This window comes from Lampetra planeri, chromosome 1 (assembly GCF_965212315.1).
Source record: "Lampetra planeri chromosome 1, kcLamPlan1.2.h2, whole genome shotgun sequence".
In the NCBI taxonomy this organism is placed as follows: domain Eukaryota; kingdom Metazoa; phylum Chordata; class Hyperoartia; order Petromyzontiformes; family Petromyzontidae; genus Lampetra; species Lampetra planeri.
Window position 1 is genome coordinate 8,964,214 of NC_136107.1, and position 24,451 is coordinate 8,988,664.

A 24,451-nucleotide genomic window follows, 5' to 3' on the forward strand; every position below is an offset into this window, starting at 1 on the left:
TCCGTTCAACACAGATAACTAAACTATTTAAACGTTAAACTTTATTTTAACAGGTAAGGCCTACTGAGCTGTATAGCTCTTTGTCTGTAGCGACCTGGCCACAAATGATAGCTCAACAAAGTGGCTTATCCCAAGGACATTTCTAGCAGCCAAATACTCTAAAGGTACGTGTCTAAATGTGGAGGGGAAAACCAGAGGACCCGGTGAAAAATCCACGCGACCACGGAGAGAACATGCAAACTCCAAATATACACGCATCAGGGTTGGCGATCGAACCCACGATCTCCTGTATACCAGGCGAAGGTATTTAACGTCTCGCCACCTTGACGCCCTAAATAATGTAAACGAGGGATGATCAATGAGCTGCAAAGCAATGGCATGAACGCTGTAAAGATTGTCCAGTTAGACAGCAGTTAAATTGAATGGCCGGTCGACTATGATCGTCACGTGTGGAAGTGAGCGATAACAGATTCGCAACATCATGTGCGATGGTGGTGCTTAATTTCACTGAACAGCGTGGAATCTCAATTGGAAGAGGAGGGAGCGCACACGACTGGGATTGTCTCAGCATGGCCTGTGGATATCAACGAGTGGATACAGTTCAAGCCGGAGTGGGTCCTAGTGGAGACCAGCGTGGGGGAGGTGCTCATCTCCGCGGGTGCTCCTGAGCCAATTTAAGGACATTACGCATTCCCACGGGCGCGGGTAAGACTATCCGTAGAACAGTCATTGTCTACTCAAAATTGATGATAGACTGGATACGATCCATGGCTAAGCCCGAAATAGAGAATTGCCTAAATGCACAGCCTTAAATCCAGCAATTAGTCCACTGCTGGATAGAGGCCTTCCTCCCGCGACATTGGAGCCGTTTTTGCACATATACGTCATGACGCTCATCGATGCGGGTTGATTAGCAGTGACCTAGACATCGAACGCAGAGTATCGGGGTTCATAGCGCAGTGGGAGAGACCCACCGCGCCCACTGCGCTCTGCAACCGGTTTTGTTTGGAGAGGTGCGCGTGGTACGCATGCTATCCGGGGGCGGCACCTGCGCCGTGTTGTTGGTACCGCCTTTGTTGTTGGTGAGCTTCAGCTTGCCGAAGGAGATCTCCTGGCGCATCCAGTGAGCGCCCGAGTTGGGCGAGTCCGCGTGCACGTAGGCGCGGTTACCTGCACCCACGAGACGCGCCGAGAGTTAAGAGGCGAGGGACTGTGCGCAGACGACACCTGCCGACCAGGTAGACAACTCTACTGTATGCCGTAAAAGATCCCCCGTATAGCCTTAACAGACTTTTGAGGTAAGTGCTGTTAGCGAGTAGCACCTATGAAGGCCAGAACGGCGCACGAGGGGGTTGGTGGCTAACACCACGTCCGGCCGTATTTGTCTCCCTAGCGGCGATGTTCACACGTCGCAAAAGGTACTCATTTGAGTCTGAGTCAGTTTAGCGGAGGCCCAGGACCAGTTCAGATAATCATCACTGGTGTTGACCGTGAGTGGGAATCGAATTCGGGTCGACGGGTTCATAGCACAATGCACTAAACGCTACACTACCGCTTCCTCTCATATTCATACCCCACACATAAAATTAGTCGTTATACTTCTGGGAATGCAAACTGTCACCAGCGTTGGTTAAATTGCAAGCAAATTCTTGAACGATTTTCCACAGTCAGTGTTGCATCCGTAGAGTCAGGCTTGCTTGAACCATCTCCGTTAGATGTGTGTCTTCGACGTAAAAACTATAATTGATTTCATCAATTAAATATGTCACACATATCTCGCGATAAAAACGAGCCACTCGTCAATAGCACTGTCTTAAAATAAAACATTTAATAAGCGAGCTTTCAAGCAATGGCCCTTTTGAATAGAACGTGTGCTTTGAAGAGCATGTCCTATGAGCGTGCTATGATGAAGGGCCGTTGCTTGAAACCGTCGTTTGTAATATTTTTCTTGTTTTAAAGCAGTGTCATTTCAAATGGTTTGAGGAATTGTGTTATCTGTGCTGGGGCACCACTGCAACGAAGTAGCACCAATTGATTCGCTTCATTTTGCATTCTGCATTAATGTTTGTGCACGTCACAAAAACTGCACACCTACAAATGTAGCTTTAATTGTAACACGTGTATGGCGGCTGTTCTACCTCACGGCAGGAGTTTTGCCTCACGGCAGATGGGGGGGGGGGGGGGGGCGTATGTACACAGGAATTTCCTGTTTTTGATGCTGGTTTTGGTCACGTGACCAGGAAGTTGCGAATTAAGATTCCCGCTTAACCACGCGGGCGTCGGCCATTACGCACATAATTCAAGATGGCGGCACACATCGCGCCCCACTGAAGCCAGCCGCAGTTGTCCATCGTGGGACTTTGAGAAGCATTGTCTGTAAGTTTGTTTATGTTCTTATAATATTGGCAATGCTGTTGTAATGTTGGAATGACCGTTATAGTGATGTAGATGCCTTTATGGTGCTGTTAAGTTGTTGTGGTAAATATGAGGCCTAGTTAGCAACGAAGCCTGCAACTTTCCTTATTGTGGATGTTACTTGTGATTTAGTAGGTCGAGTCTATGTTGCGATCCTGAGAGTAAAGATGACGAAGTATCTCATCCACAGTTTAGTGTTATGTGTAATGCTGTACATTTGGGGTGCAGTGTGATGAATACACGATGTGCCTTTATGCAACGCAGTGGCTTGTGCTCTTGTGTAGTTTTTCAGTGGTAGTGTGGGGGCCTGGTCCATCCAGGGTCTATTGCTGGGAAACATGTTATCTGGGAAAATGTTCTGGTGCTGTGGTGTTCATTGTGTTGGTGTTTCCGGGTTATAACAGATGCTGTATCTGTGTTTTCTCACCAGTTTTACCTCGTTAAACTCAATAAATGACGTTTGGAGTCGGACGTTCATCCTGGCTCCGAGGGTTTATTGAACGCGAGGTTAACTACTCAGCTAGCGGTGCAACGCAGCGCACAGCGAGGCCGAGACAGTAAAAGACATTCTTCTTGAAGCTCCCAACCAGTGCTGCAGCCAGCTCTGCAGCAAGTAAAAAGACATTCTTCTTGAAGCTCCCAACCAGCTCAAGTAAAGGAGCTCTCAAGCAGTCAGCTTGCAGCAAGCAAAGGAGCTCTCAAGCAGTCAGCCTGCAGCATGCAACCAGCTCTGCAATGAGTCTACATAAAATCGTGTTGCAAGCATCGCAGCATGGAAAGCCACAGTTCAGCAGGGAGAGATGCTGAAGAAGATGATTTAAGCAATCCAGGACCTCCCATCATGCCTCGAGAGGACCAAGGGAGTTCAAGGCCCCAAAGAGAGGTCAGGCTGACACAACGGGCCTTGGAAAGCTATGATGCTGAGAAGCAGAACCTTGATGCCAGGATACAAAGGGCATGGGACCGGGTTGAAGCAGATATATCTGAAGCTTCAAAGGCCTCAGACACAGTGGCCTCAATTCAGCGGGCCATCCAGCGAGTGAAGGTGAGCAGCTCAAGCTACGAGCTGCTGGCAAATAAATATATCTCCCTCCTGATGAAGGTGAAAACAGATGAGGGCATTGAGGGAGTGCGCATGCAAGAGCACTTCCTTGAACTGCTCGATGATAATGTGCAGGCAGTGATACAAGATGCAATGGACCGTGTGGAGGGCTTAAGAGAGACACGATCTCAGCACTCTGTCTCATCCAGGTCCACCACAAGAACTGAAGCCTCAGCACACTCAAAGACATAATCTACTAGTATGGCAGCAGCTCAGGCACGCGCAGCAGCAGAAGCAGCAAACGCCCGTATTGCCTACATGGCTGAAGAGGAAGCCATGCTAATTGAAAAGGCTCGCATACAAGAAGAAGCAAGTACGTTAGCGGCTACTGCCACACGGAAGAAAATTGAGCTGGATGCTAAGTTAAGCACCCTACAACTCAAAATATAAGCAGCTGCTGCAAGAGCCCAGGCAGAGGTGCTCGAAGCAGCAGCCAACCTGGATAAGGAAGAGAATTGGAGTGGGTTTGGCACTCAGATACCTGTCAAGGACCGTGATCAACTCACCAAAAAAAATATTTTGGACTGGTCTGAACAATGCATCAATGCTCCTCCACTGAAAAAAGGGTGGACGTTCAGGCATCGCCATCTCCACACCGAATGAACATGAATGCTGTCTATGGGAATGGTGGAAATGCATATCCTGCCCTGAGAGTTAGTCGCCGACTCAGCGTCGCGCACGTGGGGTCAGACGTGGATGCACCAAGTCAGACCCACATTCCAGACAGTCACATAAGGGGATCCAACCAACGTGATCGAAACCCTTTGGGCCCACAGTCCAACGCCATCGCGAATGACGGCATGCAAGGCAATATAGCCAATAATGCCACCTCACAAGTGCCAGTATGGACACACCCTGGATCAGCAGGACTAGGGGACTTTGCTAGGTACCTGGCTCACCGCGAACTAATCAACACAGGACTCGTTAAGTTTGATGACCACTCTAAGAACTATCGAGCCTGGAGATCTACCTTCAGGAATGCAATCCGAAATGCAGACATCTCTGCAAGTGAAGAACTCGACCTGTTGGTAAAATGGTTAGGAAATGAGTCTGCAGAGTACGCAAAGAGGATCCGGTCAGCAAACATTGACGACCCCACCTCAAGCCTGCATGCGGTGTGGGAGAGGCTCGAGGAGTGCTATGGTAGCCCAGAAACCATTGAGAAGGCTCTATTCAAGAAGTTGCAGAACTTTCCAAAAATCTCTGGTCGAGACAATAAAAGGTTACGGGAGCTTGGAGATCTTTTTATGGAGCTTGAATCAGCCCAGGCTGATCCCTACTTACCAGGTCTCATTTTCTTGAATACCTACCATGGCGTGAACCCCACCGTAGAGAAATTGCCATTTGACGTGCAGGAAAAATGGAGAACAGCGGGTTCAAGATACAAGTCAGAGCATCAGGTTGCATTCCCCCCATTCTCTTTTTTCTCAAAGTTTATCCGCAACCTGGCTAAGACTAGAAATGACCCGAGTTTCATGTTTGGCACCACGGGGATTTCCAGTCCAGATCTCCCAAAAATGGAAAGAGCAATGGCAAAACGAGAAACAGCAAGAGTGCCAATTTCCGTACACAAGACTGAGGTCTCTCCTACGACATTCGCAAACTCCATCCAGGCAACCACCACAAAGACAAAGCTAGAAGATCCAGAGAAGCAATGCTCATTGCATGATAAACCTCACTCCCTCCAGAAATGCCGTGAGTTCAGGAGGAAGCCATTGGAAGAGCTGAAGAACATGCTGAAAGAATTTGGAGTGTGCTTCAAATGCTGTGCTTCTACAAACCACCTTGCAAGGAATTGAAAGGCAGATACCAAGTGTGAGGAATGTGGCAGCGACAAACACGCAACTGCTCTGCACACATTTTACTCCAAACCCGAAGCAGAGCACGGCGGGGAGCAATGCGAGACTGCCGCACTCACTTCGTCAATCACAACCAAATGCACAGAAGTCTGTGGAGAAGGCTTTAAAGGAAGATCTTGCTCAAAGATATGCCTCGTCCAAGTGTATCCCAAAGGACATCCTGAAAGGGCAGTAAGGATGTATGCCATAATGGACGACCAGAGCAACAGGTCTTTGGCAAGGTCAGAGTTCTTTGATCAGCTAAGCGTAGGTGGGAACTTCTTTCCATACACGCTCAGAACATGCTCAGGACCGATGGAGACAGCGGGAAGAAGAGCGAGTGGCCTCATGGTGGAAACCATGGATAGCACCATGAAGCTAGCCCTTCCTACTGTGACAGAGTGCAATGAGATACCGGACAACAAGAGTGAGATACCCATGCCCGAAATCGCACGTCACCACCCACACCTGAAAACCATAGCAGAGTTCATCCCGCCATTGGATCATGCGGCACAGATTTTACTTCTTCTCGGCAGGGACCTGCTGAGAGTCCACAAGGTTCGCGATCAATGCAATGGACCTCACGACGCTCCCTACGCTCAGAGACTCGACCTAGGATGGGTCATCATAGGTGGTGTTTGTCTCGATGGAACACACAAACCAGACCACATTAGCACATTCAGAACGAGTCTGCTCATGAATGGACGCATGTCGCTCTTCAAACCGTGCCCCAACCACTTCACGCTGAAAGAAAAACTCGGCGAGAGAAGTCAAGGCTGTACCGTGCAGACTTACAAAGAAACCACCACAACTTCGCTTGTACATCCTCCATCTTCGCTGGAGTTTGTTCCTCCACGTTTCTCCAAGCCAGTCCTGACTGACGGGAAGAAGACTAAGACGAAGTCGCTGCTCGTCGCTCTGCTGGTGGTCGTGGTGGTGGTCGCTGTGACCGTGGCCTCTCCGTTCCTCGACTCGGAGCTGTCGGCCGAGTGGGAATCTTGTAAGGAGTTTCACGGCAAGGCCCCACAATCAGAACATACCATACCAAGGCTCGAGCTGTGTGGAGCCGTTCTTGCTACAGAGGTGGCGGAACTGATCTTAGACGCATTGGACGTCAAACTGGACGCGGTCAAGTTCTACACGGACAGTAAGGTCGTACTAGGCTACATAAACAACCAAACCAGAAGGTTCTACACCTCCATCAGCAACCGGCTGGAACGCATCAGGAGATCGACGCAGCCAGAGCAATGGAATTACGTTCCAACTGACCAGAATCCAGCAGATCTCGCAACTAGGTCCGTCCCTGCATCTCTGCTGAAGCGAAAACAATCTGGCTGACAGGTCCAGCGTTCCTCTTACGACGAGACGGTGGCCCATGTACTACCAAAGAGACCTTTGGACTCGTAGAGCCCGAGTCAGACAAGGAGATTCGTCCTCAAGTGACAACTTTCGTAACAAATGTGCGACCAAGAAGTCCACTGAGTCCACACCATTTTGAACATTTCTCGAAATGGACGATGCTCGTGCGAGCGATAGCACATCTAACGCATATCGCAGACTGCTTCCACCGCCCGATGAGAGGCACCACTGGTAGCTGCAATGGATGGCATCACTGCACAGTGCCACGCACTGAAGACGAGCTTTCCAGAGCAAGTAAATCAATCTTCCGCTGTGTGCAACAGGCAGCTTATGCAAGTGAGATCAAGGCCATCAACAAGGGAGAAGACCTTCCTAGGGTCAGCACCCTCAGGAAGCTAAACCCCAAAATGGACAAAGACGACTTGCTCAGGATCGGTGGTCGGTTAGGGAATGCAAAATTAGATGAGAATGAACGAAACCCCCTCATAATCCCAAGCCAGAGCTACATCGCAATCTTACTTGTGCGCCACTACCACGAGAAGGTCAAGCACCAAGGTCGGCACTTCACAGAAGGAGCAATCCGATCTGCAGGGATGTGGATCGTTGGACCAAAGAGGTGCACTGCCAGCACAATCCACAAGTGTATCAGGTGTCGCAAGTTACGTGGAAAACAGGAAGAACAGATAATGGCTGACCTCCCAGCCGATCGACTCAGTGTGGAACCTCCCTTCACCTCTGTAGGGATCGACGTTTTCGGACCATGGACAGTCATCTCCCGCCACACCAGAGGAGGGCTCGCGAAAAGCAAACGTTGGGCAGTGCTGTTCACCTGTATGATGTCACGAGCAGTGCACATCGAAGTCATCGAGTCCATGGACTCTTCGAGCTTTATAAATGCACTCCGGAGATTCTTCGCCATCAGAGGGCCAGCCAAGCAACTCCGTTCTGAATTTGGAACCAATTTCACTGGAGCATGTAAAGAACTTAAGATCAATACGGAGAATGTCGAAGATGATTCTGTCAGGAAATATCTTTGTGACCAAGGCTGCACAGGGATCTTCAATCCTCTTCACTCTTCGCATATGGGTGGAGCCTGGGAACGCATGATCGGGATTGCTCGACGCATTCTCGACTCCATGCTATGTGATGTTGGGCCCACACGGCTCTCTCACGAGGTCTTAACCACTCTCATGGCCGAGGTCTCGGCCATAATTAATTCATGACCCCTGATCCCCGTCTCAACCGACCCGGAGTCACCATTCATCTTGACTCCTGCTACACTTCTTACCCAGAAGACAGACGTGCTCACAGCACCTACCGAGGAGGCCAGCACTGCAGACCTCTACAGACGTCAATGGAGACAAGTGCAGAGCTTCACGAACACATTCTGGCGTCGCTGGAAAAACGAGTACCATACGACACTCCAAGTGCGCAACAAGTGGCAGTCTAACAGACCAGACATCCAAGAAGGTGATCTCGTCCTACTGAAGGACAACCAAGCCAAACCGAATGAGTGGCCAATGGGCCGCATTCTCAAGACGATTCCAAGTGCCGATGGAAAAGTTCGAAAAGTCGAGGTTCAAGGTGTCGCAAGAACTTTCGTCAGGCCCATAGTCGAGACAGTACTACTTCTCTCTCGCAAAGATATGGACAAATAAGTTGACCCGTTGAAGTTGTTATACATTTGTTTAGATAGGAAATAAATGGTGGTATCTCTTAGATACCAGACGGGGAGTGTTCTGCCTCACGGCTGGAGTTTTGCCTCACGGCAGATGGGGGGGGGGTATGTACACAGGAATTTCCTGTTTTTTATGCTGGTTTTGGTCACGTGACCAGGAAGTTGCGAATTAAGATTCCCGCTTAACCACGCGGGCGTCGGCCATTACGCACATAATTCAAGATGGCGGCACACATCGCGTCCCAGTGAAGCCAGCAGCAGTTGTCCATCGTGGGACTTTGAGAAGCATTGTCTGTAAGTTTGTTTATGTTCTTATAATATTGGCAATGCTGTTGTAATGTTGGAATGACCGTTATAGTGATGTAAATGCCTTTATCGTGCTGTTAAGTTGTTGTGGTAAATACGAGGCCTAGCTAGCAACGCAGCCTGCAACTTTCCTTATTGTGGATGTTACTTGTGATTTATTAGGTCGAGTCAGACTTGTGCCCAGGTGGCTATGTTGCGATCCTGAGAGCAAAGATGACGAAGTATCTCATCCACAATTTAGTGTTATGTGTAATGCTGTACATTTGGGGTGCAGTGTGATGAATACATGATGTGCCTTTATGCAACGCAGCGGCTTGTCCTCTTGTGTAGTTGTTCAGTGGTAGTGTGGGGGCCTGGTCCATCCAGGGTCTATTGCTGGGAAACATGTTATCTGGGACAATGTTCTGGTGCTGTGGTGTTCATTGTGTTGGTGTTTCCGGGTTATAACAGATGCTGTATCTGTGTTTTCTCACCAGTTTTACCTCGTTAAACTCAATAAATGACGTTTGGAGTCGGACGTTCATCCTGGCTCCGAGGGTTTATTGAATGCGAGGTTAACTACTCAGCTAGCGGTGCAACGCAGCGCATAGCGAGGCCGAGACAGTGGCCACGCTAATAGTCCTCAGTTCGAGTTCATTCGCAACGCATTTAGGTGTTTGCGAACATTTCCACTGACTCACACCTCTCGTCTCCCGTCCAGCGTGGACTAAGAAGAACATCGTGGCACTTAACCTTCACCGTGTTCTACAGCCGCAGCACGACCATGCCATGACTTTCAGCATGACAACCCCAGCTCGCAAATGGACGAATGCATGTGCCTGGTAAAATGTTATTCGTGTACCGCGCTTGCGACGTTAAACTAAGCTAAACTTTTTAAAAAGTTACCAGGTAAGGCCCACTTTTTCAGCAGTGTCACAAATGAAAGCTAAACGAAGTGGCTTCATCATGGGGACATTTATAGGAGCAACATATTCTAAACGCACGTTTCTAAATGTGGGGGGGGGGGGGAACCGGAGGATCCAGAGGCAAATCCACGCGAACGCCAAGAAAATATGCAAATTCCAAATATACAGTAGAGGCGTCAGGGTCGGGAACGAACCCATGCACCCTGCGCTTGATTATCACACACTTGCCGAAGCCACATATGCATAACTTAAGGCGGATCCTGCTACATTGGAATGTTGTCCAATTGCATGAAGTGCTAATTATTCGTATTATTGATTAGTGGTTGGTTTCATTTGAGCGGGAACCGAAGTATCCGGAGAAAACCCACCACCCATTGAAGGTGGGGATGATTCTCAACACTGCCACCTCCTGTGAGACATGTGCAGGCCAAAGCCCAACTCCTACATCGTCCTGATGAGCCCTGCTTGGTTAACCCATCCACGTGCTAATTAGGCTCAACACTGATTAGCTTCCGAGACATATATGAAGCATTGGCGCATTCAGGGTGATTTGGTCTCAGGTGAATCCCGAGCAAAGCGCAAGAACACGCGGAAAACTCATTTACACGCAGTTACCAAAAACACATTTGTATCCTTCTGTTCCGAAGGGTTATTTCTCGAAACGTATTTTCTGTTATCAATTACGAGTTTGCTGTGTGTTTATTTGTATACTTGGTGCACAGACATGTATACATATTAAGATTCATTCTCCACTTATAGAATCACATGTGAGAGATATTCAGGTATGTAGGGCGCCACGGTGGCGAGATGTTAACTACGTCACCTGGTCTACAGGTGGTCGTGGGTTCGATCGCAACCCTGACCCTGTGGTCGCGTGGATTTTTCTTCAGGTTTAGAGTATTTGGCTGCTCTGAAAATTCCACGTGATAAGCCACTTCGTTGAGCTATCATTTGTAGTCAGGTTGCTTCTGCAAAAGAGCTGCATCGCTTAGTGGGCCTTACATGGTAAATGTACCCTACATTAAAACGGAAGATAACATAGGAAAACGCTATTTGCGCTATTACATCCGTTCCAATGCACGCAGAAGTGCAATTGCTTCTCATCCCGTAGTGAACATACGGGACCACATGGCACATATGCTTAGCCATTTAAACACGCATGTATATGTCTTTACTCGCTGAAGATTTTCCGGGTGGCTGGTAGATTGGAGTGGCAAATAGATTGGTAGCCACAGTCCTTGCTCGAGGTATACTGAATGCGATATGTGCCGGGCGAGGGAGGATTTTCCGGCTCCCAGACCCGGAAAGACCCGGCTGAAATCACGTAATACTTCAGTGGTTGTGCCGAGTAAAACAGGTCCCGACTCAGACCACCCCCCCCCCGTGCCTATTCAGGGTGTTAATTGCCCATCCAAGTGGAGCAGCGGCACCCCCAGCGCAATCGAACGCAACGCACCCGGGGCTTATTAAGCTGCTGCTGGTGTTACTGCTGCTGGTGGTGATGGCGTGAGTGTCATCTGGCGTGGGGTAGGGGGGGGGGTGGCTTACCCTGCACGTTGGTGTCAGCCTTGCCGCAGGGCACCCACTTGCCGCCCTGGAAGCGCCAGTGATTGGGGTCGGAGAGGACCACGTCCACGAACACGTTGTAATGTGCCGTGGGGTCGAGTCCCGACACCGTGAAGCTCAGGAAGGGGAACATGCGCCTGCGTCAGGGTAAGAGGCAACCCCGGACGGGAATGAATAACACGGCGACACAAACACGTGGATTAGTGTTATCGAATATATACAGAAGACAGAAATGGTTAGTAGATGGATCTCCGATGTGTTGTCGGGTAGTAAAACGTGTTGTCCGGCTTCATGTCTGACGTTTCGCCCCACGTTGCTGTGGGAGAATAATTGAGCAATTTAAGTCAGGTCAGAGAGCTACGCAACGAACGCACAGTAATGAGTAGAACTATAGATGGCTCTTTAACATCGCAGTAATCGTGAGAGGTGTCAGCGGCTTTGAGGCGGCCTTCATCCATAAAAGGATGCCCAATCTAAGAGAGATGGAGGTGGCTGACGCCACAGGGCTGGTAAAGAATTGACAAAGACGAAGGGAGTTTGTTTTTATTCGGCTCTATCGTCGGCCTTGAGCTGTCGGGAGGGAACATGAGAAGAACCGGCACGCATAGAGCGAGACCATCGAAAAGGACCGATTACTTGTCGTCAATTATAATGATGGTCTGAAAGGGCTTTAAAAAAAAACTTTGATTTGGCACAGTCCCCTCCCGCCCCCACCAAAGAAAAAAAAATGGGGAACGAACATACAGTATTTTAAACTTTTTTTTCAAAACCCGACTTCCCAAACACGCGTACACCTGAATAATCTGAAGGCGCTGATTTCAGATTTATGTCCCTTCAATGTTGTGGTTCGGTGCTTTTGTAAAAAAAAATATTGCGGTGCTCAATCCGATTAAAGAGGCTGGGGAAATACCCATACTCGATGACTGATTAATGCGATACGATCAGTTGCCTCTTATCGATAGGCACCTTGGCTGTGCGTCGCGGGATAATCCCACGCGAGTTCGTCGCTTTGTTACTCGGAAAACACCACTTTCAGTTGACTTTCAAACGCGGTTCGATAACGCTCTCGTGACGTCACTCGAGCGTGCTAACATTTATCAGTATTGTATGATAGGCTGTATACTTAGATTTTCGCAAAACAATGCTCCATGTTTTGCAGGCTTAACATCTCGTTCAAAAATAAAATGTTGCGACAGCCACTCGCATATACGTACAGTACACACCGAGAGAAAATATAAATAACCCCGTCATAGAAATGTAGAATGCGACCACGCTTTAAGTTAATTTATTGCGCTCGTATATTAATAAACGAATGGGTGAAGACGCAGTTGAGTTAGGAGTCTTCGGATGAACGGGATATCTATATGTGCGTGCGCACGTGCGTCTGCAGACGCCGAGTGCTGGAGCAGATCTTTTGCGAATGCAAATTGCTGCCACTTTAAAGGATGGTGGGGGAAAAGAGCAGCCATTTAACGTAGAGTATTATTTGACGTATTATACAGACAATTTTTTAAATCGCATGCTGAAGTGGAGAACGCGCCTAAGAGGACGATCCTCGCGGAGATTGAGCAATGAGATCCGCCTACGTGCACGAGGTGAGATCCGATGGTAGCAACGCTGGACCACAAGAGCGTGTTGATGGCCTTCATCCAGCAGTGGATAAATAATGGCCAGTGATGATGTTGAATATATAATTCGTAGGAACACGTTGAATTGCAGGCCTTTGAAGCATAAAGCAATCGCATCTGTAAATGTAAAGCTACGGGTAAATCATTGAACAGCGAGCGCCCTTGGTGGCGAGATGTTAACTGCCTCGCCTGGTATACAGGAGGTTGTGGGTTCGATCCCGATCCTGAAGATACCTGCTGTATATTTGGAGCGTGCACGATCTCCTCGGAGGTCGCGTGGATTTTTCTCCGGGGTTTCCCTTCCACATTTCGAAACACGCATTTCGAGTATCTGGCTGCTATACATTTCCACACGATAATTCGTTGAGCTATCATTTATTACCAGGTCGCTATTGAAAAATAGCGATATATAGCTTGGTGACCTTTACCTGGTAAAATAGAAAACAAGTGTTTAATTTAGAATTGTAACACCTCGAAGTATGAAGCAATCGCCATTTATAAACGAAAGCCACGGGCAAATCACTGGACAGCGAAACGCGTGTTAATGCACCTCCTGGGCGTATAGGTGTCAAGCATATCGACGTTACTCTTTGGTTCTTTCGGTAAAGTCACGTAGGTGAAAATGAAGAATAAGAATACAAATTAAGAATAAAATCGAAATAACTAAATTAAATCACAACGTTTCGGAAGCAACACAAGCTTCCGTCACTACAGTAATTTAGTTTTTTTGCCGTGGTTGTCGCACCCGATGATGGAAGCTTGTGTTGCTTCCGAAACGTCGTGATTCAATCTTTTTTTTTTCATCTACGTAACTTTACCGAAAGAACCAAAGAGTATGGATCCCTGCAGTGACGAAAACTTCAAATCTAGAACATATCGACGTTGGGTCCCAGCTGCTGCGTGAGCCATGTTTCGTCCCATCCCCTGTATTCACCCACGTTCGGTCACGAATCGGTCACGAATCGTTCACAAGACGCGGCTGACACCTTCAAACGTTTCGAGCACAGGGCCTGATCGAGGATCGCACTGCGGAGTTCGGGTGCAGCGTCTCACACGTGCACTCCACTCTGCAGTCACGTGGCGTATTTATTAAACCCATTACCTTGATGCTTTCTTGCGTTGTGTCTGAATTCATTTCGAGTAAAAGTTTTAATCGGTTGTGCCTCGTGCTCAAACGAACGAGGGGTGCGGTGCTCATTCATCTTCCATTGTTGGTGGTGGCCCTGAAATCGTCGTTGAGAATTCCACATTCCTATGGCGGGGATGGGGGGATTCGGGGCGGCGGCTAATATCCATAGGACAGCCACTGTTGACTCATCGCGCACGTAGTAATATTCATTTACAGAGCACATGCCGCGATAATAATTATAATATTAAAAAAGGCTGTTCCTGAAAGAAAAAAATCCAATATGCGAGAGCAAAAAAAACCCGTTAATACCCCCCGCCCAAACCCCCCTTCCTCTCCCTCATTTGTTGGGGATGTGTGAATATCCATAGACAGTGCATTTTGTGTACACACACACACGCGCGCGCCCATCACCTGCGCGATATTTTAAAACCACAATTGTGACATAATTGGCGAAATGTAATGGAGACGACTGTGAGTGAGTGAGGGCGGTGTTGGTGGCGGCGGCGGTGTTGGTGGCGGCGGTGGTGGTGGCGGTGGTGGCGGTGGTGGTGGCGGTGGTGATGATGACGGTGGTGGTGGTGGCAGTGGTGGTGGTGGTGGCGCGGGTGGTGGTGGCGGTGGTGGTGGCGGTGGTGGCGGTGGTGGTGGTGGCGGTGGTGATGGTGGCGGTGGTGGTGGTGGTGGTGGCGGTGGTGGTGGTGGCGGTGGTGGTGGCGGTGGCGGTGGTGGCGGTGGTGGTGGTGATGACTCGCGCGCCGTTGGCGTGGCCCCGCAGCTGTCGGATCGCGGTCGCCCCACGGAGTAGCGGCAGCGGCAGCAGCAAGCGGGACAGACAGCTGACGCAAAAGCGACGGCAGTGTTTGTGTCCCTGTTAATCTGACAGTTAAAAATAAACATATCGGGTACTCGCCTCCTCCTCCTCTCAGTGTCCCGTATGAAACAAATAACGCGACAACAGTTGCGCTTCTAATTGCGAAGGTGGGGGGCATATAAAGCCGTGTCTGGGAATAACGGGCGCTTGGGTGTCTTTTTAAATTCAAAGGCATTGACGGAACACAGCAGCGGTCTCTCTCGCGCCCAGAGAGAGAGATGCGTGTTTCTTCCCTGGTTGTTATTACCATTACCGCTACAACAGGTACATTCATTATTTAGATTGAGTTAAATGTAAGTTGATTGAAATCTTTCCACAGATTGTTTTTTGTGTGTGTGTTTTTTCACTTCGTCAAATTAACAATAAGGATTAAAACAGCCTTTTGATATGTAATGTGGGATAATAATTCGGATCGGAATTAAATAGCATTATTTAATGAAAATATTTACAGGAATTTGTAACCTGGCGCTGTCGCGATCAAAGTCGCACGATGATACCACCTCCAGCAACACGTGTCTACAACAATTTGGCGAGATTAAACAACCACATTATTGTTTCATATTTTAATTCAACATCGCGTTCCTTGCGCGCTTGTATTGAAATATCACGTCCGCCCTAGACACCCTAAAGAAATATATTCAAGTAACGAAATAAAGACGTGGAAATTGTAAATAAAAAAGTGCTGCCAGATACCAATGGCTTTCACAGCGGACACTAAGCCCGATAACCCGCTTGTTTTAAGACCACGTACGTCCAAATCGTTATTTTATATGGACGTGCATAGTTCATTTAAATATATATTAAATATCACTTGTAGTCGTTTAATTCCCTAAAAGATAACACCAGATGTCGATACTTGTCGTGGTGTTCATCATTATCGTCGCTGCGCGACCAGCCCTTAGTTCAGCACGCCAGCATCCCCTGGACACGACGGGGGGTACGATTGCACGTGAAGTATCAAAATGACAACCAAAAATATGTAAGCAATAAATACAACACGGCGGGGTGGGATAAAACGAATGACGATTAAAACAACACGAACGTAAACGATGGCAAGAAGATCAATTAAAAAAATATATAGAGATTCTGAGTGAACTGTACGGACTCGTAGCTGGTTGTAGATATAGCTTTGATCAACCGATATTGTTGTCAATGATGTATTGCACATACAATGGGCACTTCGTTGTATTGTAGTTAGAACGATTGACAGTGTATTGAAGGTCTCATTCGACACATATATAAACGTTATACACATATATACAAACACGAGCCCACGGAGTGAGCGTGTCGCATTGATTATGTATATATATTCACTATATTCAAGCGAGATATTTCGCTGCAAACCCTGAGCAAGGTGAAGTTCCACATTACAACGGCGACGTCAAAAATGAACGTCTCATGCAGGACCCTACCGTCGAACCTCACGGTTTTAACTTTCCACGCGGCCAATGGTCGACCTTAAACTGAATCAGGAGCGGGCATGGCTGATGCGGCCACCTGATGCACAATGGCGCATCGAAGATTCGGCGGCCTGCGAGCACGGCCACTAATCCCAAACCGTCGACCACTAAATTGTGAACACTCCGCCGCCGCTGTCTTCACTGCTTTAAAGGAGTGACGGACGAGATGCAGTCTGCATCTAAACAGTCAATTGAGTGGATAACACATCTAAAATTGCATGTTTAATCTGCTGCTATTATTCCATACGAAAGAATAATAATTCCATGTTGAATTTTCAACGAATGTTTACTTTCCAAAGAAGACGTCCTTATTGTTTTGGTGATCACGGAGGCTCAGTTTATATATATACATCGATAAGCATACAGAATGAGCGCCACGCCAGAATGATTGACGGTTAATGGTGCAATTACACAGACATATCGTAGGTACACGTACAAAAAATTGTTCTCAATCGTAAATTGTTGTAATGATTGGTAGTGTTATTTCAGAAACGTCAGGTTTACACGCGTGCACGGAGTGAGCACTCTGCCGTGCATACAACAATCGGCGGCGTTAATACAGGACGTATATATATGTACACACACACACACACCGAGCACCCTGCCCGATTAAATAAACGCGTCTACACATGGGCACAGAATGAGCATACCTTGCCGTACATACACATCTACTGATCCAGAGTGTAACAACAAAAGCACGTCGACGCGGACACGCAGAATAAGAGTGCGTTTCCGTACATAGTCTAACTGGTCCACGGTGTCATTACGCGGACGCGTATGCAGCGCACATGTGCGCGCAGGATAAACCGCGCGCTCACCTGCCCTGCTTCGTGATAATCATCTCCGTCTGAAAGCGGTGAAACTTGAGCCAGAGCGCGCGGTTGCACAGGTACACGTGCGCCTTGCCCGGCGCCAGACCGGGCTGCGGCGGCCCCAGCGGGTAGAAGGATCCGCCCTGGTGGTACCCGTGCGTGTACTGCTGCGGATACGAGTAGCCGGAGAAGGGTTGCGCGCTGCCCGAGGGTGTCAGGAAGGTCCCGTAAGGGCCGCCAGACAGCATGGACTGCGCCGACACGTAGCGGCCAGGGCTGCCCATGGGGAATGCCGGGTGGCTGCCCGCCACTTGCTGCCCCACGTACGGGAACATGACGCTTCCGCCACTGGCGGCTGCGGCTGCCTGGGTGGCGAAGCGATCGGCGCTCTCCTCGAATGCGTGGCGCGCCTCGCAGCTCAGCTCTCCGAAGTAGAGCGGAATCCTGCCCTGGTGATGCTGCTGCTGCTGGTGGTGCTGGTGGTGCTGCTGGTGCTGCTGCTCCTCGGGGTGATTGCCCTTGGAGGGCGTCAAGGAGAAGCGCCCCGGCTGCGCGCTCATGCCGAGGCTGAGTTTGTGAAGAGCGCTCGCCCGCTCCGCGTCGTCTGGGGACGTGCGCGGATCATCCCTCAAACACAATTCCACATCAAACGCTGGTTGCTGCTGCTGCTGGTGGTTGTTGTTGTGCTGCTGGTGTTGGTTTTGGTGGTGGTGGTGATGATGTAACCGATTTGCGAAAGTGGGAAAGCCCGGCGTCAGTTTGATGGAGGCGGGAGCAAAGCAGACCTGTGCCAGCTGCATTCTTCCCGGCGGGCGCCGCGCAACGTGGCCGCGTTTACGCTGCGACTCTGCCAAGAGTCGGGAGGCGAGAGGCAGGAGTGTGCGAAAGTGTGTGTGTGTGAGAGTATGTGAGTGTGTGTGTGTGGAGGCGGAGGGGAGGGAGAGACCGCGCCTCCCAGAGCCGTGATCCCCTGGTCACTCTGGCACCTCGCCTCCGTCACCCTCTTGACTCGACTTTCGGGAACGCGAGCGGACGTTGCAATGCACCGCCGATTGGCTCAAATAGCCGCACCGAGCTGGTGGGGCACGACCTATCAGGACGGGCTTTCTATGTCTCTCTCTCTGCACTCAGGCAAGGAGTTCTACTCTGCAAAGGACATTGATTGCCAGTGTAGGCGCGTGCCCCGTGTTGTGATGAAGGCGACACGATGCTGAGGACAGAGCGCGCACGCAGCACAACCGCCGTCACCAACAGCGTCTCACGTGTTCCGACGGATACAGGATTTAGACAATGTTTTGCCTGATTAAGGTGCTTTATTATTTGGCATTGTGTACGACGACTGCGGTGTGATGTTTCGTGTTTGCACTTTTTTTTGAAACTGTTATCGCGAAAACAAATCCGCAAAGTTTTTGTTTCTTGCGTATCAAGATTCGTCGACAAAGCGTTCCTTGTCGTTAAGTTGACTTTCCAGTGAAGGCAACAGAGTCTGTGTGTACAAAGCCGCGGCGTGTACATGTCGGCACGCGGCGGTATGTGAATACTGCACACGCCGCAAAAGCCGAAGCGCAGCGCACAGAGTTCAGCTTTTGGTTGGGCACCGTGCCAAGCCTCACTCGATACCCGTGTACGAATTACAAAATATCCGGAACCCAAAATACAACGAGGGCAAAGAATCCTGCATGCTCTAACCCCCTTCCCATCGCCAACCCGTACCACAGCCTCGTGCCAGAGCCACAAACAACCACCCGCTCTCGCACTGTGTCAAGTGTCAATTTAGACAAGGCGAAATGAATACGGTGGCGTGGAATTGTGTAGTAATTAGTATGTGGACAATCACACACGAACACACGGAGGTTCCCCGTGTAGCCTGTAACAGACTTTTGTGGCAAGTGCTGTTCGCGAGCACCTATGCAGGCCGGAACGGTACACGAGGGGGTGGGTGGCCAGCTCCACGCCCGACCGCCTTTGTCTCCCCAGTGGCGATGTTTACACACCGCACCAGGTACTAATTTGAGGCTGAGTCGACCTAGGGGAGGCCCGGGACCGGTTCAGACAATCGTCACTGGGTGTTGGCCGTGAGCGGGGATCGAACTCGGGTCGCCAGGATCGTAGCGCAGCGTAGCGCTAACCGCCACACTACCGCCCCCCACGATCACCCACTAAAACATACACACACTAACACACACTAACACACATACACACGCGGTACCCACAGGCATGATGTGCACGAGGTTAATTCACATTGCTCCGATGTGTTTTCGGGCTGGTCCTACGCGTTGTTCGACATTATGTCCGACGTTTGACTCCTCCTTGTTGGCAGCTTCTTCAGTTCCTGAACAACACGAAAGCATACGCAGTAGAGCTGCGTAGGTATGTGTGTGTGGATTTCGCGGCGTGTGTAAGCCGTTACGTTTGCGTGTGTACCGCGCGTGTTTGTGTGTAAGTGGTCGTGGAGCGTTTCGCGTGATGCGCTACGAACCTGGCCAACACCGGTGACGATTATTTGAACCGGTCCTGGGACTCCCCTAGGTCGACTCAAGCTAAAACGAGTACCTGGTGCGATGTGTAAACATTGCCACTAGGGAGACGAGGGCGCCGGGTGGGGTGTTAGCCACCCAACCCTCTGTGTGTCGTGCCGGCCTTCATAGGTGCTTGCTAACAGCACTTGCCCCAACAGTCTGTTCAGGCTATAGGGAGGATCTTTGTCTTTGTGGAAGCCACATCTCAGTCAGTCGACCCATGGCACCTGGGTCTGTCCCGTGACCTCCTGCCAACGGGCGTTCGACACTTCGCGTGGCCTTAACGTGCACGTAGCCTGGCACGAGCGCCGTGGTGACGTCACCGCCACTTAGTGGCGAATGGCGATTGTTGTTGTTGTGGAAGCAGTGGGAGCCCACACGTAGCACAGCCCTCAAACTTACTGGGTTTCCCATTCTATACGTTTAATGTTTGCATCGGGAAGCTGATCAGCGCTTAATTTCATAGGCAATTAAAAGTTTTTCTGGATGCACACTTGCTAATTAATGGCATTTAATGCCAGGTTACAAGTCATCATTTTAGGAACATTCATGTTTATTTGAACTTTTGTTCCCTAAATTAATAACCCGATAGGCATAATTAATACAATTTCTTTTTTTGCTTCTTCTAAAAAGGCATTAGTGTAAATGAAAGCCTAATTAACGGAATACAAATCATCCGTGTATCTAACCATTTTTCAAATGTTGCTGTAAACACGTGGAACAGTTGCTGCGTTTGGGAGGAGCAGGCAACACGCGTTATTACCTCCCAACAATCGCCTGTCTCTGAAAACAAAATAAATCTGATGAACTCTGTCTTAAACTCACATCTCCTCCTCTCTACACAGGCGAAGATCTCCCGTACGAGACTAGCGAGACTGCTGGGGCAATGCGTTACTAGCGATCACCCCTAGCAGGTACTAATTTGAAGCTGAGTTGGCCGTGAGCGAGACTCAAACTTGGGTCGCCGGGTTCGCAGCGCGGCGCGCTAACCGCTGCACCACCGCTCCCCCCCCCCACACACACAGACAACAGACACCATCACGGCCTCCACGTGCTGCAGTTGCTCTCCTCCGTTACGGATCGCCCCATGACGCGTTATGCGAGCCGACGTGGATTTTATAAAAGCCAGCGTGGCGCTGCGGCGTGGCAGATGCCACCCTGGCCGCTCCATCATCTGCGCACAAGCGGGTGTCCCGGCAGCCTGCGTCAAGCGCGGCCGCGATAGCCACGCTCATTGTCTCTCTCTCGCGCGCTATTGCGATGTCGCTCCGCAATTAAAGCGCGGGCCACTTCGTGGTTGTGCTAGAGGCAGGGTCAAAACCACAGTCGGTGTCGGAGATGGACATCCCAGGATACCAACCTTTCACCCCCCACACCACCAACGTATTTTTTGATATTGCTATAAGACGACATCATCTTTTAAATACACAGTAGCGCATTGGCAGTATGGTCGGTACCGAGTCCGTAGCAAGTAATAGCTGAGATGTCATATGATTCTATAGCAAAGTAGACCTCCAAATATTCGTGACGATGTGGATGATGAACTTCACGAATCCCATCTGTACCTGAAAGGAAAAGCCGCCTTTCCTGGCGAGGGGGGATGTTTTCGGCCAAAAGTTGTCCCAAACGATGGCCCAAATTGATGGCACCGGACAAACGAGTGGCCAATTTTTGAGGTCGTTTTGAGCACACACTGGTGGAGGTTTTTGGTTGTTGCTGGATATATATTGCGTTGCACACTCTCCGGCCACATTTCATGTAATAATGCAGCAGGAACACTCGCAAAAAACACAAGCCAGTTCCATGAGGAAGCCTTCATACTGTTCAGGGCAATCGCGACCTACCCCACGTGTCCTAACTGAGCTGCTATGCAGCGTAAACGTACATTATTAAAGTATTTCATTGTCAATTTTGCCTCAAGATATAAATAGCTTGGAAACTATTCGTAGCCTGTGCAGTAATAAATGTGACTAGTTTTTAAGGGATTGTATCGTATACCTGAGAACATGAAGTGTTCTTGGGCAGATTGATGAACACATTTGAAAAAAAACCTATCCAATATTCGTATAAAACAAACTGTCCTTTCGGCACGTACCTACAAAGCTGTGTGTCTCTTCGGAAACTGACATGTGTTTGAAGCTTCATTCGCGAGAATTGTTTTTTAATCACCTCGTTCCACTAATATCACTGCCGCGTCATCCGTGTACTTTTCAACATCCCTGTAGGGAGGAACATCGGTCGAACGTTCCTGTGATTTTAAGTTTAATTTATGATTAACAAACCTTTTAAACTTGTGATAAAGAGGGCCCAAAATACACACCTTGGGTAGATATCTAGGGGGGTATTTATTTGTTGTTTTGTGTAAACAGCCTGTGATGTACATTCACCCACAACTTGTTTGACTGTAAACACGCTGTACGCTCTTAACACCAGTAGTTCTATACCTTGATATGCTTATCATCGTTAGGATTTGAATTCGGGATAGTGTTAAAAAAGTGTTTTAATTGCAGTGTCTTCAAAGTGATATTATTGCGTCCATGGGAACAGGACCTCACACTGCGACACGTTTAAGGTTTAGATTGAACAGATTCGTGATGAAACGCATTTATTCTGAGAAGAGACTGACGTTCTGAAATTGTAAACATATTTCTGTAGAGCATATAACAGGTAGCGTGTATGAAGAGACTTAGTGAAGTGACTTTGGCCATCTTCTGAAGTTGGCCACGAACACAAAATGCACTGGTCACAGTGAGAGATCTAAATGGGCATCACATAACAAGATACCAAGAGTGAACTTGGATTATAATTGTGAGTAAAAGCAAACTAAATGCGAGCCGCCCCTGGTGCAGTTCCACCACCTGCGCACTCAATATCTAAAAAACAAACATTCAGGAGCAGATCTTGCACGGCAACATCTTCGCCTCCATGTATGCACGTGGTGCACCTTGACAGCTCTCGGCCGAAAATAAGTTTGTAATAAAAGTCATCGGTGGGCACAGGGCACCCGCACCGTTTGCATTCGAATGCTGGCGGGAGGCAATTCCCAAGGGAGCCTCCGATGCAGGGCAGAAGGAGAGTGGGGGGGGGGCAATTATCTTCCTGTCTTGAGAGCGCCGGTGATGCAGCGGGGTCTGACAGATCACCCCGCATCGGAATCATCATTAGGCGTGACTAATAATCCGAGCGAGTAATAGCTTTCACAGTGCGTAACATCAAGCGCCGTGTGGGCACGCGGGTTACCTGCGACGCGCCGCGGGCTCGCGGCGAGATCCACGATTGGGGGGGGAGGTTGATCAGCTCATTACGGGGCATTGAGCGCATCACCGCTAGGGGTCAACGTCAGGAGACGCGTGCGCCAATTCAAAGCCAATCTTCCGAGGGATGCGCCCGGCGTGAATTGGCACACAGACACCCGCGCCTCGTACGTACACACATACAAGGTACTGCAGTTTCAAAGCCATAGCTCACTTAAAAGAGAAGCGATCATGTAAAGCCCTGTGTTAATCCACTGCCGGATGAAGACCTCCCATTGGCATGTCGGTCATGGGCAGTGTTTCACCGTACTGCACCGGACTGATCAGTAATCATTGGTGAAGGGTGGTGTTGGGAACCAGGAGCGTTTCAGAGATCACTTTACGACTGATATTATCCGTGCCCGGCAAAGTCTAACTTTCCAGGTTCAAAGCACAGGTGTGCTAATCCAATAGACCACTGTTCCATTCACATTTTATTGGAGAACACTTGAATCAAGCAATACGTTAGACACCATGCACCTAAATATCGGATGGATAACGTATTGAGCGCATGGGACTCTCGGGGTGATTTGTTGTTGTTCCAAAATGCACCAAATGCATGGTGGCATATGCACTGATTTACATGAAATAGTAAAAAAGTGTCAGTGATGGCTATGAATCAATTACAGCACCGTGAATGATTTATATATTTCGATTTAAAGCTTTCGTGACTGCAGGGATTCATCTTCTTGGTTCTTTCGGTAAAGTCACGTAGAAGGGAAGTAATAAAATAATACAAATAATTTGTTTTATTATGTTTCATTTTTTTATTTTATTACTTCCATTCTACGTGACTTTACCGAAAGGACCAAAAAGATTTATATATTGTATATGAAAATTCACCATGAAAGAATAACTTTGCAACGTCTCAAATCATGTTGTTAAACGTGCAACCTGTTGTAAATTCCCTTTATAATTGCAGTACTACGTGTTTAAAGCTTACCTAGCTTATTGACGATAGTAACTATAAAACTGTAGAGCCATGCTATACATTTACAGCTGGTCGAAGGCCTCTCCACGACACTGAGGCTGTTTGACAAAACTTCACCACGTGAATAGTGGGCCACGATTATTTCTCCTCCACTGATGTTACCCGTGGCTGGGAATCAAACTCAGGTTGTCTGGTTCATAGTGCACTGTGCTAACCCACTGTTCCAACCCTCTTACGTAGTTAAAGCGATATAAGTCAAAAGCTCACATCTAACTTCATCTCCTGCATCTGCCATGATCTTCTCGTCAATGTGCGTCATCATATCCTGACTCGACTGCTGCAACTCTCTCCTCGACGGACTTCCTAAATTCCTAATTTCAAAACAACAAATGATTCAAAATACCGCGGCCAGAAAATCTCAAGAGTTCCCATAAATAAGACCACATCGCCCCAATAGTCGAAGCCCTCCACTGACTCAAAATCCTGTTCAATCTCAGGAATGCACTCTTTCTGACCTCGCTCTACTCTCCTCCATTCAATCTGCACTCCAGCTAGAAAGGTTTTCCTTGGAAGCCCTCAGTGAATCTTTGCTTAGTGGGATATCACCTCTTTGCTCCCGTATCGAGGTTGACTACATCT

At 48.8% G+C, this 24,451-nt stretch overlaps 1 protein-coding gene across 1 annotated transcript in view; it reads right to left on the reverse strand.

Moving 5' to 3' along the window:
• Positions 1 to 24,131, reverse strand: part of LOC144723237 (T-box brain protein 1-like) — a 34,344-nt gene extending 10,213 nt beyond the window's left edge. Inside the window, exons 1-8 of the mRNA XM_078601809.1 lie at positions 24,080 to 24,131; positions 22,829 to 22,914; positions 20,625 to 20,762; positions 17,855 to 17,916; positions 17,556 to 17,696; positions 17,076 to 17,513; positions 11,152 to 11,306; positions 1,049 to 1,170 (exon numbers count right to left, since the gene is read on the reverse strand). Coding sequence (XP_078457935.1) covers positions 1,049 to 1,170; positions 11,152 to 11,306; positions 17,076 to 17,513; positions 17,556 to 17,696; positions 17,855 to 17,916; positions 20,625 to 20,762; positions 22,829 to 22,914; positions 24,080 to 24,131 — 1,194 coding nt within the window. The remainder of the gene's footprint in view (positions 1 to 1,048; positions 1,171 to 11,151; positions 11,307 to 17,075; positions 17,514 to 17,555; positions 17,697 to 17,854; positions 17,917 to 20,624; positions 20,763 to 22,828; positions 22,915 to 24,079) is intronic.
• Positions 24,132 to 24,451: the final 320 nt, after the last annotated feature.